Source organism: Stegodyphus dumicola, chromosome 3, assembly GCF_044657685.1.
Source record: "Stegodyphus dumicola isolate Sdum_Otavi_A_Nest chromosome 3, ASM4465768v1".
In the NCBI taxonomy this organism is placed as follows: Eukaryota; Metazoa; Arthropoda; class Arachnida; order Araneae; family Eresidae; genus Stegodyphus; species Stegodyphus dumicola.
The window spans coordinates 84,925,041-84,946,695 of NC_140770.1; the positions used below are offsets into that span (position 1 = coordinate 84,925,041).

A 21,655-nucleotide genomic window follows, 5' to 3' on the forward strand; every position below is an offset into this window, starting at 1 on the left:
AGTGGTTTCTAAGAATAAGTTATGTTGCATTTGTTTAATTAAGACTTGAAAACTGCAAAAATTATCCACATTTCAATAAGATCTAAACATTATCCAAATTTCAATAAGATCTGAGATGAAACCTAGCAACTGAGAGGGTAGCAGAAAAAATATAGCCAAAATATTGTAAATAAACAGGATACTGAAACTGATGGTTATGAAATGTACACGCTGGAGTCATATTGATGTGATGCCATCAGGTAACATTCAGCGTAACCATTACTTGCAGTACACACAACAGCTAATTGCTGAGTGTATGGTGGGTAATCAATATAGCAAACAACTGGATTGAGGTGCCCCCCATAGATTCTTGATTAGATTTATATCTAGGACATTTTGGGGATCAGAGAAGTACAGTAAAGTCTACTTTTTTACTTTTCCAATCATTGATGTACATTCCTAGATGTGTTACACATTGCATTCTCATGCTGAGGGGGGGGAAGAGAGCTTCCATTCCCAGAGGAAAAGATTTGCATGTGTGGGTTATGGGGTGTGCAAGGATAAATACTTTACTGTGATCCGTCCCCAATAATGAATGAACCAACAGAATGTTAACAAAAATATTTCCCAGATTATGACATTATTATTCGTATTCATCTATAAATGGTTGATGGGTATTTGTTCTCTATTGTTTCTTGTTCCATATGTTGCAGCAGGATTCATTGAACTCTCATTTTAGAGTCTATTGGAGTACTGAATGGTTTATTTGGGTTGTAAATTGCATGTTGATTGGTTTGAACACACTGCTGCAGCTGCTACTCATCTCTTTCAGATATGGTTCATAGCACTGTGCACTTTCTACATAGATTATTTTGTTTAGTGCCATTTTGTCATTCACAGTGCATTTTAACCATAGCAGTTATGAACAGTTCATTTACAGTGGAGTTTCTTAAATTCTGCTACCTTCAGCCTGAAAGGCAGTAGTCATTCTTTTTTGTGAGTTTAATACATTTCTGTGCTTGTTCATGAAAGTAACTGAAACATTTCCTGAATTATACTCTCCGGATATGCTGCAGATATATGTCTTATATCACTGGGTATTTAGCACTGATGCTAAATACAGGAGGTATGCATATTGACAGGATTTGTATGGCCCTTAGAAGTATGTAAAAGTCCTTGGGTTTTTTTTGGGGGTCCAAATCAGCAAAAGGTCCTTGACCTTGCTCATCTGACATTTCTGTCTGTGTTTTATTACTGCCATTTTAAGTGTGAATTAATATTTTAGAGGAATATTTTTCGTTGACAATAATTTATTTGATGGGTTATCATTTGAATTCTTTCCTACTAGTTAATAGGGTATGAGGCCTTTCCTCGATTAAAACATTAACATTTTTATATTTTTTTAGAATAAAAAATTCATGAAATATTACATCAGAAACATTCTTTTCATTGAGGCGGCAAAATATTTACAATATAGGAAGGAACCTGGTGGCAGAATTTCAGAGTCGCATGTTTTTCACCGGATTGCAAAAAGTCTAGCTCAGGTCTTGGCTGTACTAAATTTGGGGATTTATAGACATTTTGGAAATTTCAAGATCAGTTTGTATACAAAATGTTTGATCCAAATATTTAAAATTTCTCTTTCTTTTTCTTTCTTTCTTTCTTTTCTTTTCTTTTCTTTTTTTTTTACAAACATAATAAAATTGATAAATATCCTTTTAAAAATGATAATATATTAAAATTGTAATTAAGAAATAGCATTAAAATAAAACATTTTTATTTTTCCATATTTTAAAATGACATTACTTTCCATTTTGGCAACTTAGAAATATTTTGATTATGAAAAATAAATGAGATAATAAATGCTGTAAAACTAAGCTTCCGAAGTACTTCTTAGAAAAAGAAGAAATACACTTTAGTTATTTTAAAATTAATTTCATTCTTTCATATTTTATCCTTCGAGATTTTTCCCCCCCCCGTGTAGTTGCTTCAGAATATTTAAACATGCATCTGATTTTTGTTTAATTAAAATTCTTATGGTTTTTTGCTCTACTGTTGGCAACCTTCCACCTCAGAAGGTTTAAAAGGATTTAAAAGCAGGATTTATAGACTTACAATCCCGGAAAAATCCGACCAAATAAACGATGTTTTCATGATATTAGCTAGCAATAAATGTATGTTATAGGAAGTTTGTTATGAATTTCTTATTCATAGAAAATTTTTGGGAAAACAAAGTTACTTGAATTTTCTGTAGAAGTCTTTCCTTTAATATGCTTATGCTCCCTTTATTTCTCAAATGTTTTTACTAGACACAAGCATAGAAAATTGCAAAAATAGCTCTAATCTTGTTGCTTGGACAGGAATTTTGCAGAAAAGAATTTTTCTATTAACCCTCTAAGCGGCAAGAATATTTTTTGTGATATCTGTAAGAACGTATATATACATGCATATTAAAATATGCCAAAGAAATTAAGGGAATATATTAAAAGTATACAAATCCAGGTATGAAATACCAGGAGAGTTTTTACATTAAAATAAAATTTAAAAAAATATTCTCATAGTAGTTTTGGAAAATTTGTGCTTTCTCAGCGAAAGCCCAGGCCGCTCAAAGGGTTAATAAAAATAACTGAAACCTGACACTTAAAAAGATTCATCGTTTATATCTCTCTGCACCATACACAAGGCATTTTGCTACTCGTTGCAGTCTGTATGGGGATAGGCAGATAGCCCTTGTGTGCTTTGCCATAATTAAATAATCCAATCCAATCCAGTCTGTATGGGTCCTAAATTCTGCTACCCAATATCTCTTCTAAATTCTAAAAACTTTGCTAGCCTTAAATTTTGTTGATCATAGCTTCACTGACTTCTGCCACACTTGCTTTGGTGCTGACCCTGACTTTATATATTTTCATATTTATTCTGAATACTCATATTACTAAAGAAATAAAATAAGCATCTTGTGTAAATTCTAAATACATGAAGTTTTTTAGAATAACAGAAATCTTCAATTAAATCTGAAATTCTCAAATGTAGATGAAACTTATTGAGAAAGAAATTGCTTACATAAATAGTAATTGTTAAATGAAAAGAAAATTGTTCTTCAAAAAGAGAAAGAAAACTATTCTTCAAAAGTGTATTTTTAAAACATTAACAAATTACAGTATGAAGCAGAGACTAGTGGGAAATTGATTTGCTTGTAAGATTCCAACCTGGGTACCTTTCAGTTACAGCTAAAATTGAGGAACCTTAAGAACTGATATGCGAATAATCACTTGAGTTCGTGAGACAGAGAACAAAACGCGAGAAGGGTTAAATTACCCTTTATTATTCCAAATAAAGTTTAACAGATGATTCCTTTCTTGGAGTTACGATAAAGCCTCCACTTGGGCTTGAACTCTACTAAGAACTAAAACTTAACTAATTTTAACTAAAAAGATATAGCCGAAGCTATCAAGATTCTAATAGAGTTGGCCTCTTAATGCTAAATAATGGTGCAGCTATCAAAGGTTTAAGTACGGCCGAGCGTAATTATAGCTTTAGAGAGAGTATAGCCAAAAAGGCGAACGCACGCTAATAAGAATCTCTGGCACTCTCACCAAGTCAGTAGAACTTCACAGTTAAATACTTCTCCTCATTTGCATTCAGATGCGATTCTGAAAATACATTCTGGCGGAAAGTTGTCAGCTGAAGTTAAGGAAGATAGGAAAGTAACTTAAAGTTAACTGTTAACATAAACCTGAAAAATTAACATAAACCTTACATGCTTATTGGAAAAAAAAAAAAAAAAAAAAGATGTTAATGAGAAGAAAATGATGCAAATTATCTAAAATAAAAATATCTTGAAATTTTTCAAATCAAAAAGATGCAAAATATTTTGTTGTATGTTGTTGCTACAAAACATACATTGCTTTGTAGCTTTTTATGTGTAATTATCTCAATATTGTTTTAGAATCAAGATCATAAATTACATGTCTAATTATCTGTATTTTAAGCTGTAAATATTTTTAGATTATGATTTGAAATGGCCTTTTTAGCAGATATTTTTCAGAAATAAAAAAAAATAAGAGTAATTAATAGTGACCACATTAATTTATAATGACTCAGGTATCTAAGTACATATGTAAGTATTTGTACTAAATTGCTCATCCTTAGAAGTTATCTCTGTGTTAAGGTGAGTTATTGTCTTCCTGCATCCTTACTGTGGGCATAAGATACAAAACAAAAATGTAAAAAATTAGCGTAGAACTTTATTCCTTACAGCTAATGCTATTTAAAATAATATAAACAGGCTACCACCTGTGGTGCTTCAGTGGATTATTGAAACTTTAAATACTGTATATTAACTGAAATCTAACTGCAGCAACTCTACACGAAGCTATGACACTAACTGGGTCAGATAGACAAAGCGCAACTAACACGTACCAATCTTGCCAGTAGCAGGCATTCTTGTCTTTTCTGATCAACTTCTCTTGTAGCAAGAAGCAGCAGTCAGCAACAGCTAAGCTTTTGTTACAAGTCATGCAGATTAATATTTTACATGTCAGTTTAACTTATACCACTTGACAAAATTTGAATAAACCTCTGGACTTGGCGAGTACATGATGAAAAGAGGCATGAAAGAAAGAATCATTGTAAAACTAATTGTTAGTAAAACTTAAATGTCACAAATAGTTTTTTAAGGAATTTTGTAATTTGATGCTAAATTACATGATAAAGTTTCTAAGTTGATTTTATTCTCCAGTTTGTTTTATAGTTATGTTAAGTGTTATTTTTTAATAATAATATATCCTACTTACAGATTTATGTTGTTCTTAGAATGCTATTACAAAAGTGATATTCGGGTACAGATAATTGCCTTAGTTTATTCAATTCCCTTTGCTGACAGACCATTGATATTTTTCATTAATGGTCCTGAAAATTCTTTAAAAATACTTAATTTCAGTGTGCAGAAATATGTACAAACTCCTGATTAATGTGATTCATTACATTGTACACAAAGTCTTGGCTCTGTTTATCTCAGGAATCCGGTCTATCACATAGTACATGTCAAAGAAGCTGCTATGAAGCAGGCCTGTATTCCTAAAAATTCACAGTTATTCATGAAGCGATACAGACTGACCATAAAATATCCACACATTTGTTTCAGCAATTTATTGCTGAAAGTTCTGGAATATTCCAGCACACATGGTATAGTCATTAAGCTTGGTTTCACTTGTCAGGGTGCATGAACTAATAAAACACATGTTTATGAAGTAGTGACAATCAGCATGCAGTTGTTGAGGAATGCCTTTGTTCACAGAAGATGGGTGTATTCTGTGCAGATACTGCTTCATGAATTTGTGAAATAGCTGATGAGGAGCTGGCATTTGGCTTGTACCAGGAAGATGGAGCAACATGCCACGTCTACATCTAGCAGCGAGTATGACTGTAATGGATTATTTTTTCCAGATTTGACCCCCTTGCCTTTTTTTAATGAGATTGCCTTAAAGGTAATGTCTACAAGCACAAAACACGCACCATCGACGAGTTAGTAAGAACATCTGCCATGAAATTCAGGCAATGATGCTCAATACTCTGGCAGTAACATATGCGAACATGTATTGCTGTGTTCAGCTGTGTATACAGGTGGGAGGAGATCATTTCCAGCACCTCTTGTGATGTTCTTTCATTTCTCAAACATAAGAGTATGTCAGGTAAGAATTTGGTTTAATTTCCTTTTGTTAAAAGATTTTTATCACACTTTTTCCGGGGTCCACCTTTGAGTGTGACGCTCTGTTTAAATGGAATACCTTTATTACTGTTAAAAATAAATAAATAAATAAATAAATACGAAGTAAAAAACAGTTTAAAACTTAATCCAGTTGCGTTGTTTAAAATTCCTCCCATATTCGATTCGGAATAAACATATGCAAATAATAATAATAATAATAATAATAATAATAATAATAAAGCACAGTGGCAAACTGGCAGGAAAAGGGGGCAGAATATGTCAGAATCAAAAATGAAACAAGAAATTTATGTTTTTCATTGCATCTTCTTCAGGGGGTTGGTGCAATGAAAGAATTAAATCAGTCGGCTTGTTTTTGAACCAGGAAAGACACAATCTCAGAGAAACAATGTAAAATAATCTGTATCTTTATCAGTCCAGTCCCTTCAGGCTGAAGTAAGCGGTGTAAATTCCAAAATTATAGCATCAAAAACATAAAAAATTTAAAAACATTATTTTGAGTAGAACGAGTCCGGAAAACAAAACATCCAAGTATAAGGAATTTAGTACATAAAAAAATAAATGTGTGTGTAAATTTTGAATCCATACATGTCAGGTTAAGAACTTTAAAGAAAAAAGTATCAATTATCAAAATTATAACAAGCAAAAAAGTTTAAAAAATATAATAATTTCAGTTTAAGTGGACTGTGTCCAGAAAACATGTAAAATGTAGTAAAATGTATATAGTTCAACATAAGAAAATATGAACTAATATTATAAAAATTTAAAAAAATCTGATTTAGTTTTTAAACTCTTATGTCAAAGCAAAAAAAAAAAAAAAAAAAAAAAAAAAAGTTTTGAAATAAAAAAAAAATATGTATTCATTCTGTTTTGTAGCAAAATACCATTTAAGTCTATATGTGCTAAGTCATGATTTAGATAAACTACAAATTTTAAACTGATTAATAATAAAATTAATTAGAAAAACCTCTACTGTAGTATTAAATATGGTATAGTGAAAATGCTGAAACAAAAATGAATTATTTTGCAAGATAAAAAAGAAAAAATCTACAAAATACCTGGATTACAAATTTGAAAAGAAGTATTCTTTCGTATATATTTACTGTGGAGAAAAAAAATTTCCTACTCTGTATTAGCTCTTGCAAGAATATATGTTTCACCTTTGTCGTAAGACTTGAAAATAGTTTTGTACTTTAAAAAATTTCTTAAGAATATGGAATTTGATGTACCTTTAACAGTATTTTCTTATTTATATAGATGGGAAGTTTTGAGATTTCTGTTATCTAATCTGTGCTGGTACATGGATGAATATCAATTCGATGGATTTCGATTCGATGGTGTGACATCCATGCTGTACCACCACCATGGAATAGGTGCTGGTTTCAGTGGGGACTATAATGAATATTTTGGTTTGGCCACAGACACAGAATCTGTCACATATCTTATGATGGCAAATTACATGCTAAAGACTTTATATCCTGAATGTGTCACTATAGCTGAAGTAAGTTACTGTTTCTTTAACTGAGTTAGAAATGCATGGAACATACCATTTTTCTTCTTTCATTCTTAGCTTCAGTTAAAAAGTTCGACAAAACTGTTTTTATTCTTCTTTGATGCAGTCTTGTGGAATTATGAAAGAACATCCATGTATATATATTTCTGTTTTGTTTAGTCTTAAGATATATGTGTATTTACCAGAAATCACTTACAATGAACTTAGTCAGGTGGTAATCAAAAATATAAGTAATTATAAATAAAAAAATCTGATGTGTACACCGCATGACTTCCTTGTACGGAATATTAAATTATACGCATTTTTTTCTTGAATTTCATTTAAATTGATTGGATTGAATTAAATCTACTTCGTTGACAGCGCATAAACCACAATAGAATAAATGCACTCTTTAAAATTCACTATATTTGTTTACTATAACGACACTCTGAATGCACAAAAGTTATATCATTTGAAGAACTATCGTTGCCACATGTTCTATTCAAATACTATAATAAAGCTAAAACGATGTATGAAAGAAATTAAACAAACAAAACAGAAAAGAAACAGTTTTTCACAGGCGATTGAGTATTTCTCATTCAATTAATTCAGTTCTCACTTCGGGACAAGGCAAAAATACATAAAAACTCAAAATATCTGTATTAAAAATTATGAAGTAAATCTTAAACACTTATTTTCTCGAAAAAATTCCAGAAAGGATTAAGCATGATTTAATTCGCAATAATAAATGAAGGCGTTATTTTTGTGTTGCGAAGCTTAGTCTCTCTAGATTGGCAACAAATCTACCATTCTGCTGTTTCAAATGTAAACAAATATGTCCGCCATGTTATATAAAACTTAACCGCACTTAAACAGCTTTTAATTTGTTGATAATTGTACAAATATTGCTTCCAGAATTACAAAAGGCATAAAAACCTTAACCGAAAGATAAAAACAACATAATTCAATCATTTTTAAAGCAAAAAATGTACAATTTACAAACATATAAGAGTAAAGAAACTGAGATCACTGAGCCGAGTAACAGAGTGGATATATATATAAATATATTTATATACGTTTGGTGCGCCCGATTGCAACCAAAATACGAGGTGCACATCTACGAGGGCTATCCAGAAAGTAGATTACGTTTTGGAATAAAAAAATAAACAAAGTATAGGAAACAAATTTTATTATATACAGATGAAAGCCACACTCAAATACTACTTTTCTACATAGTCACCATACAAATTAAGGCATTTATCGTAGCGATGTACGAGCTTGGAAATTCCTTCGTCGAAAAATTCGGCCGCCTGCGCCTTCAACCACTTCGTTACCTCTTCTTGCCTTCCATCTTGCACAAAACTTGTGGTAACCAAGCTTTTCGCTGATGATTTCGTGCAACAAACTTCGCGAAATTTGTGGAAAACTCAAAGAAAGTTCCGTTATTGTGAAATTTCGATTTTCACGGACTTTAGCATCGACTTTTTCGAGAAGTTCGGCGGTCACTATGCTGGGTCTCCCACTTCGATCTTCGTCGTGAACATTGGTTCGGCCATTTTGAAATCTTATGACCCACTGACGCACTCCACCTTCAGTGATAATGTTGTCCCCATACACTTCACGAAGCTGCCGATAGATTTCTATCGGTTTACAGTTTTTTGCAGTCAGAAACCTTATTACTGAGCGCACCTCGCAGCTCGCGGGATTTTCAATTAACGCAGACATTTCAAACCGTCACAGTATCTGAATGGAGCACAGCACGAACCTCTCACTAGCACGGCTAGATGCAGACTGAGCTGCGCAACGCTCTGACCCCAAGATGGCCGCGCTAGCCCCGCCCCTAGCGGACACAGACGGAAACGTAATCTACTTCCTGGATGGCCCTCGTACATGTTATAACAGTCCTATATACAAAATTTCAACATTCTGAGGCTATTTGTTTTTGAGTTATGCAAGATATGTACGTACGTACGTTCGTACAGACGCCACAAAAAATTCTCTTCAGAATTAATTTTAAAGAAGTTTTATAATTTTTTTGGAGGAAAAGAGTCTTTTATTCTGTCCTTACGTACATATATCACGCAAAAACATCGTTAAATTGCATTCGATAGCGGTCAAAATGGATATTTTCGTTGAAATATGTTGCCTGAAACTTTTACGTTCGTACGTTCGTACAAACGCCACGAAAAATTCTCTTCAGAATTAATTTTAAAGAAGTTTTATAATTTTTTTGGAGGAAAAGAGTCTTTTATTCTGTCCTTACGTACATATATCACGCAAAAACATCGTTAAATTGCATTCGATAGCAGTCAAAATGGATATTTTCGTTGAAATATGTTGCCTGAAACTTTTCACGATTACAATACTTCCTTTTTACTTCGTACAAGGAATTAAAAAATAAAATTAATAAAAGAAATAGGGAGGAAAAAAGAAAAGGAAGGAGTGGGTAAAGAAAAAGCATGTTAGCAATCAAGCAATATGATTTTTAAACCCAGAGTTTGACCTGGGTTTAAAACTGAGGACTAGTTGGGTAATTTTTAAGTATTTTTCCCATGTGTAATATAAGTCAGTTTCCCATATAAATGCAAGTCAATTTCCCATAAAGAATTCTTTGCGAAGACCTCTTTTCCATTTGGTAGATAGCCATCAAATGCTTTGCCATAATCCAAGTAATTGGATTGAGACCAAATGAAACCAGATTATCATATAAGGAAACTTACTCTTAGATGAACCCCATTATAAGATGAACCACTATAAGATAAACCAGATATTTTTAGCATTCTTTGGAGGTGGTCATATAAAAAATGGCTGTTTTGGTGATGGCAATTATTAATTTATATAAATAAATAACTAATCTCGTTATTTCTTAATTTTTGACCTACCTTATATTCCAGCACATAATGCACACCTTTAATTTCAAATTACATTAAAAAATTTTTAGGTATATTTGTTGAATAATGAGCACCGTTTTCTTAATGAAGAAACTGAAAGATGCATCTGTGATGCTCTTCCTTATCTTTTAAGTCATTCTTCGAAATATTTTTCCTAGGTTTTTGAACAAAGGTATACTGAATTGACAAGCGATAAAGGGAGCAAAATGCCTGAGGAAATAAATAATTCTGCAAAGAGGGTGGTTTGTATTCGTTGTAGGAGTGCACAAGAATGTTATGCTAGGGTTTCGCAAAAAAAAGGATCATGATTTGGGGTAAGAATGCACTTCCAACCCAATTGAATTCCTGAAATTAGGAGTCAGATGTTTCCTCTTTCAGTAGTCATTTGAAACCTTGATTTTGAAGTAAACATCAAAGCCATTAGTAAATCACATTTGCTTTAATTAACATACAGTTGATATAATGTTCCTTTTAGTGATAAATATGGCTCCCACCAAACAAAACACGCAGTGCTGATTTCAAATGCAAAGTCATTCAATTTGCGAAAGAAAGTGGAAATTGTGCTGCAGCAACTGGTGCTGGTCAAAGCTTCATACGAGAGTAGGAAAAAACACGAAATCAGAATTATTAATATGCAAAAGACTAGTGTATTTCGGAATGTGCTTCAGAATAATGTGAATTAAATGTACATAAGAATGTGCCAAAAAATATACAGTGTAGTCGATTTATGGCACGGAATAATTTAGTTCTTATGAGGAAAATCTAAAGTTTTGCTAAAGCTTCCAAAAGATTTCGACAACAAATTGATAATTTTCTAGAAATATGTTATTGACCTATGAAGGAAAAAAAAATTACTGTCACATATTGGAAACATAAATGAAAATGCTGTAATGTTTGATATGATAGGAAATAACACAATTGGTGTGAAAAGAACAAAAGCAGTTCATATAAAAACATCAGGTTAAGAAAAATCTCATCTTACCATAAGCTTTCCTGCTTAATGGACAATATAAAATTAAAACCCATGGTTACTCTTAAAATCAAGATGATGTGGAACCGTAATATACTTAACAGTATTATCATTTATGTTCACAAAGAAGGGGTGGATGGGCAAAAATGGTGGGAAACTGGGTCTAAGAAATGTTTGGCAAAACCATCCTGTTTTTTTTTTTTTTTTAAAATCCAGAAAGTCTTTTAGTTTAAAACATGTTCAAATTTCATTTTATGCTTAATATAAAGAAAATTTTGAGAAAGTGTAATATAGACTAGACAGTATTCGAGGTGGATTAACAGAATTAGTTTGGTCTTTAGATGTGTGTGTGTGTGTGTGTGAGTAAACCATTCAAAGAAATTTAAAACAACAATAGAATTCGTGGATGGTGGAACATGAAAAAACATATACAAAAGAAGGCCAAATTCACATGGCAGTCTAAAAATAGTATGTGATGGATAATAAAAGTCTAGAATGACATTAAATCTGACATAATTCAAGTCATTTAAAAAATGTAGTATATCTGAGAGTCTAGGTGAAATATAAGATGATTATTTATTTATGGACCAGAGTAACAGAGATGGTGAAATGAAACAGAATTCCATGATGTAACTGAAGATATAATAGAAGACAAATATGATGAACTTTTCATGTTATCTGATAATGAAAATTTTTAAGTTTATAATGTATGTCATTTCTTTTAAATAAATACCATTTAGGTACATGTTAGACATTTAATTTTTGTATGCTTATTTTTTCTTTATTTTTAAATCTGTCATTTTCATATCCGGTGTATAATGAATACCCCTAAATTTTGATCTTATTTATTGCATTATAAGTGCACGTTATATGCTGGAATATATGGTAATTGTTTTTACTTATTGAACAGAATATATCCATCTAAGATTTTTAATTTGAATACCATTATACTTTCAGCTTGGACATATTGACATTTATGAAACATATTGGTCATAATGAATTGTTTATCATTAATAGTATTTTTTTCTTCTAAACTGAATCATTGGTATATTGCATCACTCTTATGCTCTGTTTAATTTGCATTTGAATTTCTAAACTGTAACAATTTATTGTACATTAAATAGTAACAATGACTCATGTTGTCAAAGTTATACATGTTTTTGAAATCATAATCTTTTTATTAGTTGCAACCAATGTGTAATTTCAGTGTGCACTGGTTGGAGATGGAATAATTTTTTAAATTAGTTCAAGAACGTAATGAATCATTAAAATGTGCAGAGGTAAGGATAAATTTCCAGAAACATATAGAAAACTATTTTTCATAGAAAAAGAAGAAAAATTTCTGATTATCTTCATCCCTTTCCTACAGAATTGCCAACTACAGGCAGCTGTTTTTTTTCCAAGATGCAAAAGATGACAACTATTTTAAAAAATGGTGCCCTGCTAAGAATTCCATTAAATAGCAACCAATTCACAAAATTAAAAACATAAGAAATACTTATAATAATAAATTTACACACTTATTTATTTAAAATAATTTTACATTAATTCTAAATAAATAAGGGTGTAAATAAGTATGTTTGCTTATTATTTAAATTACACATTTATTTATTTATTTTTTTGCACTTTTACACAGGTACTCCCCAGGTACACAGCAATTCATTAAGTAGCTTTAAAAACAAGAGAATTGCTTAAACTTGGCATTATGCATAACTTGGTCCTGCACCTCATGTGCTCAGTGATCTGTTTTAAACCCATAGAGAATTGCATTTAAGATGTTTTGAGTTAGATGTTGTAACTCGAATAAAAAGGGGATTTTTCATACCCAAATTTTGATCCATGAAATTCGATTATTTATACATTTTCATGGAAGGCAAAATTTTGCATTCTCTGCTGATGAACAAAATACCTTATTTCTGAAGAAATGCAATGCATTCTGTGAATATATATTTGTTTCATCATCCATGAAACTTCACAGTCCTATCACAATTCTTTGGGGGGGGGGAGAAAGGGGGAAAAAGAAAAGTAGTTGAATGCAACAAAAATTAACACTAATAAAAAATGTGATAGTTGAATTTGAAGAGATAAATAGCTTTTATCTGCTGCATGTGTGCATATCTGTGTTGCTGCTTAAGTATATTTTGGTAATATCATGGATAGCTTATTTCAGTGACATACTGCATTGCTCTGTGATTATATTTTGGAGGGAGGTATATGGATAACCAGAAAGAAAAAAAAGTAGTTTTTCTGACGGAAATATATTTAGTTTATATAGTATTTTCAATTTTTTACACTTTTAATGAAATTAAAATGATTGTTTTTAATGATTACAAATAAATGCGATGGGGTTAAGTAGTCTTAGTAGAGAAAAATATAATAAACAGTACCAGTGTTTGTTTATGTTCTTAAAAATTTTAGTTGCTTTTAATGGTGTTTTTTTTTGGGGGGGGGAGTGGTCACTACAATTCCAGCTCGTTATATTATAAACCAGGTTTCACTTATTACTTAAAATTGTATTTTTAATGTTTATGAATGATCTCTAAAATGCATGTCTCTAGTAGTAACAAAAGGTGAATTATTATTTAAACTTAACATAGGTTCATATGCCACCAGTACTCAGATCCAGCTATCCTGATTTTATTAATGATGAAAATGACTCCATTTTATATACTCTCCTGCAGAAGAGAGCAAAAGGCAGTTCTCAACACACTGGTCTTTTCATATAAAAGCCATATTTATGGAGTCTTTGGTAAGCAATAAGTCTGGTTATGTGAATATCATAGGCTACTACAAGAGGCACTTCTTCATATGAGTTGTGACAAATTATGATCTTCATATGCCACAGTTGCCATTAAATGACTGACTGGCAGGATAACTAATTCTTCCCAAACTGAAAAAGCAACTGTGGATTCTTGTAGTCATACTTTGTGTAATATTTGGCTATCAAGACTCTATTGACTTCTCATATTACTGGCTTTCATCTAAGTGATATCTTTCTGACATGATTAATGTTCGACTACTTTCTAAATTACAGCTGTTCATTTAACCAAGATAAAGATGTTGAACATATTTCTTTTATGATTTGTTGACATTCATCTTATTTCTGAACACAAATATCTGCATAGCAGTAGGTTTTCATGTTCAATAGTGTATGATTACTATAAATAATTTCACTCAGTGGTATTTTGATCAGCCTTTCTAAGTTAACATCAATTTTAAAATTATCCTTTAATTTTTATTATGATTATGTAAAAATATATAAAGAACCCTACCAACGGTCAAGTGGTTAAAGCTGCAAAGCATTGGTAATTTGTTCCAAATCTACTGAAATCTAGAATAGATAGGAGTATTTAAGATGTTTTGAGTTAGATGCTGTAACTTGAATAAAAAGGGGATTTTTCATTTGAGATTAAAAGATATTAAAAAAAAGTTGTCTGCTCTTTAAGTATCATATAATCTGTATACTCTGTAAAGAATTATGAAAAGACATATGTATGTTTCAAGAGAAACTTGATGTTCAAAAATGAGAAAAATTTCATTAAACTTGTCTTTGAAGTCAGAGTTCTATTAAGATTCAGTTTTTCTTATTTTTAATTTTCCAGCCATTCATGCCACACACACACACACATAACTAAGCATTTGGAAATATATGTTCTGGTATATTTAAGGATTGTCATTCTTTCTTTAATATGGGGCAAATAAAAAATATGGTTATATATTTGAAATAAATGTGATGTTGTGATATATTGTCGAGGGAAATGGTAAGTGATATGTTAAATTTCAAGTTAATTCTTTTTTCATTTTAAATAAGTCGTGCCCAAGCTTATATCATTAGGCCATGATGGTGCTGAACATGCAGTTTCAACTGATTATTGCCCAAAATGATGTGGGCAGTGACCTGGCTAATAACTGATCATTACTCAGAATGACATAAGGCCATGAAATGTGATATTAATGCTATATTTTTGTCATTCATTATTGGAAAATGGAGAAAATGAGAAACAAAACCTTTTAATGAGAAACATCCAGGAAAAAAAAAAAAAAAAAAAAAAAAAAAAATTATTCCAAAAAGACTTGCAATAGCACTAATGCAGCAACATGAGTAAGGATTGCAAGCATTGGAAATGGTGAGTCTTGCTGGTATTATGTTATTCAGCACATTGAAGACTTGATTTTTTTAATGCACAATATCATTTTCATTAGTATAATACTTTTAATCACAAGATATGATCAATCATGTTGCCATATTGACTCTTTGTTTCAGATACATAATCTTGAAAAATGGGTTCATATTTTAAAGGCAATATAATAGAAATATGCACAAAGTGGTAGGACCATTTTGGAATTTATGACTAAGAAAATAAACTCTTCTCGTTCGCATTCTGTATGGTTTCAGGGGTAAATTTATGGGTGACTGGAGGGTTATAAAAGCTGTAAATGTTGTATAAGCATAACTCTTTATGAATATATATTCACAGATTTTTGCTCTCAAAGAACTGTCTTTTGTTTTAATGATTTCAGTATTTCATTATTTAAGTAAATAACAGAGTGTTGAGAGAAATGTTTATTTTAATTATCTGAGTGTTTTTTAAATTTGTCTTTTAACAGGATGTATCAGGAATGCCTGCTCTATGCCGACCTGTCACGGAAGGTGGCCAAGGGTTTGATTATCGGTTAGGAATGGCAATTCCGGACAAATGGATTGAGGTAGTCAGTTTTGGAAACTGCATTAACTTTTTTTATGTTAAAACGGAACTTGGAAAAAAAAAAAAAAAAAAAAAAAGAGTTAAAAACAATGCTAAAAACCAAAAGTTAATCATTTGAAAATAATATAATCATGCTATATTTACATCAAAATGAAGGATGAAATACAGGTGAAAGTAATCAATCAATTCTTCATTTGGTATCGTGTTTGTATCATACTTTTTTTTTACATTTAAGACAAAAGGAGAAAATATTTCCCCAAAAGTCAGGGTCTCTGAAGGGTTAAATTGATTCCAGATTCAAGGAGGTAACTTCTGTCTGTGAATTATAATAATGAAATAATATTAACTGTAAACTATTAGCACGGAAATGTCTGAATTTGCTTTATTTTCTATTTATTGTTACTCTTAAATAAAAGCACAAAAATATACTTTTACCTACTATTAAGGACTTGTAAAATCTGAAGAAAACATGCATTGTGTATAATCATCGCTCAGAACGGGAACAGCTGTACACTAACTGCAATGGTGACATGAAATATTTTGAAGAAAAATAATCTGCTTTCTGATGATTCTGAAACTGAAAGTAGGCTTTCAAAGTGCACTAATGTTGCAATCATCTTAACAAAAGGTAATTAAGATTTGCAGATTATTGGATATACCCGTCACTTTTTAAACTTAATAGTTGGAAAAAAAATGCACTTTCTTTATAAATAAATATAGATGAATTTGTGTTTGATGTTTATTTCTGTTTCGGGAAGAGGAAAGAAAAATTTAAAAAGTTTCAGCAGCTGCATTATACTGATATAAGAAAAAAAAATTTAAAATGTGTATCTATCACACATCTATCATATCTTGGTTATCTTTAGAGAAATGTTTGTTTTGAATCTTGAACCAATAGATCCTACTTCTTTCCTTGACATCTTTTAAAAAAGAAGTGAATATTTCCAGAGTCAAGATAAAAGGTTCCATTTTAAGATATAAAATACTTAAATTAAATGAAGACATGGCTGCTATATACTTGGATAAAAATAAGTGTGAGAAGTAACTTGTTAAAAAATGAAAATTTTAATTGGCAATTATCAGAATAATGTAGCAAGAAATAAATGTAAAGTTGATATAGAGATATAAATGAAAAAGAAAAAAAATTGCTTAATGAGGGAAACATTTGTCAGTTACTGTAAATTTATCTTGTGAAAGAAAGATTTTTTATGTTTTGTTTTCAGACGATAATGAAGCTTTTTGTTTTTGCATGCACTCCATGTTACCATCATTCATTGTTCTTGATGCCATTCTGCAGCAAAGAAATCCATTAATTCATACTTTGTGTTTTGTAATTATGATTTGTTTTGAGACATTTTATCAAAGTTTGTAAAAACACGTTTTGTTTTCTCTTTTGGTTCTATATATTGAGAATTGTAGTAAAATAAAAGATCGAAAGGGGAAAAAAATAGATGAGGATTTATTTGTCAATTGAGGCTGCAGCTAACAAAGTAGTAAAGGAGTCTGTAACTGAAAATAAAAAGAAATTTTATTTACATACTAGAAGTTATTTCTGCTGAATGAGTGCTTACATACTGTGTAAATTTCCAATTCACAGTGAAATAATTTTACACGCTAAAGTTGGAATTGTTTTTATTCTCTTGCAACTGCATCTTTTTCTGATATATATATATATATATATATATATATATACTTAAAAACGTAATACTGTGAGATATTTTTAATAGCATTTCAGTTGTACTTTGCTTAGTTTTCAAAGATGAAGATATTGGTGTTGCAACAGCAAAGCTGCAATCACAGTTTTGCAATTTATAATTAAAAAATCTTGTTAAAATTATAGAATTAACAATATCTGATAGTTGGTCTAATCAGAAAATTGAAAAGTGCTAATAGAGAATTTTAAAGGGTAGCAAACTCTTTAAATAATGTTGTCCCTCTTGACAATTCTCAACTACAGTATACAACAGTGGAGAATGTGAGAAAATTTTCAGTATTGGCATTAAAATGTAACTAAGTTTACATTCTATGTGCATGATGATACATTTAAAAAAAGTAATATTAGAAAAAAAAATATATACATGGCAACTGCTGTGAGGAAATATGTGACACCTCTTTACCGAAGAAAGCAAAGCCTGTTATTCTTGTTAACAATATAATGAAAGCAAATGAAGCTATTATTATTCTGTAAAATGTTTCAATGATAAATTTCTAATAATATATGAGTGCTTTTGTACTAACTGCATTTAAAACTAATAAGCTGCACTTCCAGACTTAAGTTAGACAGTAGTTTTAGTATCTTAAAAAAATTCTTTTTTGTTTATTTTTACTGTTTCAAAATAATTTGTCAATAAAAAGTATTCTTATTTTTGAGTTTAGCAAGTCTGCTCATATTATGAGTTAGTCTGTACTTAACACGGAAGATTGGAAATTAACATATGAGTGTATTCATAGTCATTAGTTTGCAAGGCTTACTCATAACTGACTGTTAAATCTAATGAGAAATAATTTTTAAACTTAATTAATTTTACTACATACATTCCTTCTTACACTATATATCTCACTTCTTTCTTTGAGAAATAAAAATTTTTATATAATGCTTTGATTTAACTCAATCTAAGTGAGCTTTTTTTTTATAGCTACTGAAAGAAAAGCAAGATGAAGACTGGAATATCGGAGACATAGTACATACATTAACAAACCGTAGGTGGATGGAAAGAACTGTAGCATATGCGGAATCACATGATCAGGTATTATATACAGGAAAATTTTAAAAATATGTTGCAGTACAATAATTACTGTACATAATGTATGTACACAGTGTTCTATGACGTTTAAACTTGAATTCATTATAAAAATGTTTGAAGGTAAGGTATTATCACTAATATTCCTGGAAGAGACCTAAGAGGTAAAATTAGGCCAGGGAAAAAAAAAAAAAAAAAAAAAAAAAAAGTTTGCTGTAGATTTTGTTGAAAACTATCAATTTTGTGAGATCAAGCAACAAATTGTTTCTTCTTCAAGGAGCTAAACTATTCTTGTTTGAAGAGAGCTGAAATTTTAACAAATTATTAAAACTTCAAGTATAAATTCTTGCAAGAATCTTTAATTTGAAAATTTCAAAAAATCATGTGGAGATCACACAATGTTTAATGCAAAGTGGCCAGACATCTATGCTAGTTATATATAGGCGAAAATTTAAAAATTTAATACGGTCTTAGCAAGAAATTTTTGGATAAAATAAGTGACATCCTGGTTTTCAGCAAGATATAACATAATGATTTAAACCTTCCTGTCATGGCCCACGAGCAGGCAAGCAGTAAAGTTGCTCAAAACTAGTTATTCAGTCTGAGGTTTGAATCCTGTGAATGGGCTGGCTGCATGGCCATTTTCGTGGTTTTCCCCAATCTATAACGTGCATACGAGCCAGTTTTCCTTAGAAAATCCTCCATAAAGGTATCCTTCTTCTTAGGCAGATAGCCCTTAAGGCTTTGCTATAATTAAGCAGACCAAGACCTTCCTGTCATGTTAAAAAAATTATGTTTTGTCTGTATAAATTTATTTAATTCAACTTTATTTATGGGACTTTAGATGTTGAGAGGTCCCAGAGTATTTTGTACTTATCTAATTGCAAGTAATTGTTGTGTTTATTAATATAGATTATATTATCCTTAAGCCTCTGATTTTTCCCCCCGTTTTTTCATGTTCTTCATCTTATTCTTTTTGATATCTGTGATGGAATTTTTATAACTTTGAATTGCATTGAAATTCGCATATTTTACTTACTGTATAACATCTCATATTCTTTGGTGGTATAAACAAACTAGATCTTAGTAGAATGGTAGGGAGTTATCCCAAAATCTTAAGTATGACAAAGTCCAGAGAAGGGTGTAAAGAACCTTTCAATAACTCCATTAATGTTCACAGAACTTTAGTAAACATGTTAGTTAACACTTTTGGCTTAACTCAAAAAGGATAATGAGCAACTTAAAATGGATTTAAGTTTAGCCTAATGGCTTCACAGGTTACTTAATGCATAGGCTATCTCTGACTCAAAAGTCTACATAAACAAGCCTAATGGCAAGAAGTGCTCAACGCCACAGAAATCTAATCTCTAGTAAATCAAATATAGCAACATAGCCTTCATGGCAGGCAGAACACACTCAAAATTCATCTTCCAAAACTTTCCCATAAATACTAACTTCTACCTGATTTGAATAAACACATGCTAACTTATTTACATTTTGGCAAGAAAGCATGTGTTGAAAGCAAGAGCAATAGAAAAAGTTGCTTCAAAATAAAATTAAATGTTAAGTAAATTAAATAAATGGCCACAACTTCAATTAGGTTTTACTATATCATGAAACCCCGCTTAATGTGGGGGTTACATTCCATCAAAGTATAGCATTATATGCAATAGCATTAAATGAGGTGGTTAGGGGAAAACGGGTATAAAATAAAAAAGTTGTTCAAGTAGTTTAAATTCATTAAATATGTTTTTATAACAATACAAAGTAAAACTTATTTCTTACAAATATTGAAACATAACAAATTAATATATAGAAATAATTAAAATTTTAAGTCACCATTATCATTCAGATTTTTCTGTATTTTCAATTTTCTGATTTTTTCAGTTATTGTTTTATTGTTGCTTCATTCAGTTATTCTTTTATTGTTGTTAATGTCCTTGGGAATTCAGCCACCGCTTTTTTATCTCCATTTGCTGCTCATCTTGTAATCTATATGTTATGAAGATCTTTATTTTGTAATCGATATGATTTCGATGTTTAAATCTATTAAACCATCCTCAACTTGCAGTGAAAATTTCAATTGTGTTACCTATTTTAATCTGTGCTTAAAAATTCTTCTCAATTTTCCCATTATCAAAGCTTGGCTTAATGGCATTATTGCATTCAATTTTGTTGAGAATCCATTTTCGTCTCTTCTGTCATATTATTATTTCTAGAACGGGTTATTCTAGTTGTAGTTGCTGATAACACTATTTTCTCTTTATTTATGAGAATTGTCCTTATTGTAGAAGTTGACAAGTTCAATGCAAAACCAATTTGACACTGACGTTCACCACTATCTAATCTTCTAAGCACTTGCATTTTAGTTTTTAGCAAAATACTTTTCTGTCACTTTATTTTCGTGTTTCTTATTATCACCTATATTAAAAACTAAAAATAATAATTATCACTATATCAGTCATAACATTACATAAATTTATGCTTACAATAACAACAACAAATGTTTGAAATAATAAAAATAAGTTTGTGTAACATTGCAGAAAAGAAGTAATGCAGATAAATTACTTTTGATTTGCGGGAAGCTCAATGCTGCATGCAGTTTTCAGGGAATCCCACTATTCCAATAAAAATGCTTTAAATGAAACAGCGTTAAGTGGGGTCATATTGTATGTATGTGCTCACATTTACAGGTATGGATGTATGTATGTGTATATATACACAAATCAGTTCCATTAGGAGAAGAGTACCCAATAAATTTCTATCAGAAATATTTATTTAGCTCAAAATCTCAGTTTGCTTTATGTAAAATAATTTTCCCAAATTAGATTTGACTGAATATGTTAGAAGCATGATGTATTTATTTTTTATATAGTTAAACAGAGCTATGAATTAGTGGAAAGAGATTTAAAAGTCTGCTGTGTATTGTAAAGTCCAAAATCTGGGCATCTAATATCTGTGCTCTGGACCAGCGGTTGTCAACCCTTAGAACTTCAGGAACCACTACATATACAATTTTATATTTGGTGGACTACTAATATGAGTTATTAAAAAAAACCCCGTAAAGCAGACCTTAAAAACAACATATTAATACGCAAAAACAATATTCAATTTTCCAATACATGTAATTCTAATTTTCATTTGTTAA

The 21,655-nt window shown here is 30.6% G+C and overlaps 1 protein-coding gene across 2 annotated transcripts in view; it reads left to right on the forward strand.

Annotated features, from left to right (window-relative positions):
- AGBE (1,4-alpha-glucan-branching enzyme) overlaps nucleotides 1-21,655 on the forward strand; it is a 68,425-nt gene that overhangs the window by 19,577 nt on the left and 27,193 nt on the right. For both annotated transcript variants that reach the window (XR_004757916.2, XM_035357425.2), the window contains exons 8-10: nucleotides 6,965-7,208; nucleotides 15,669-15,767; nucleotides 18,403-18,513. Coding sequence is in view for 1 of the 2 variants with exons in the window: in XM_035357425.2 (XP_035213316.1) it covers nucleotides 6,965-7,208; nucleotides 15,669-15,767; nucleotides 18,403-18,513 (454 nt within the window). In the remaining variant the exon portion in view is untranslated. The remainder of the gene's footprint in view (nucleotides 1-6,964; nucleotides 7,209-15,668; nucleotides 15,768-18,402; nucleotides 18,514-21,655) is intronic.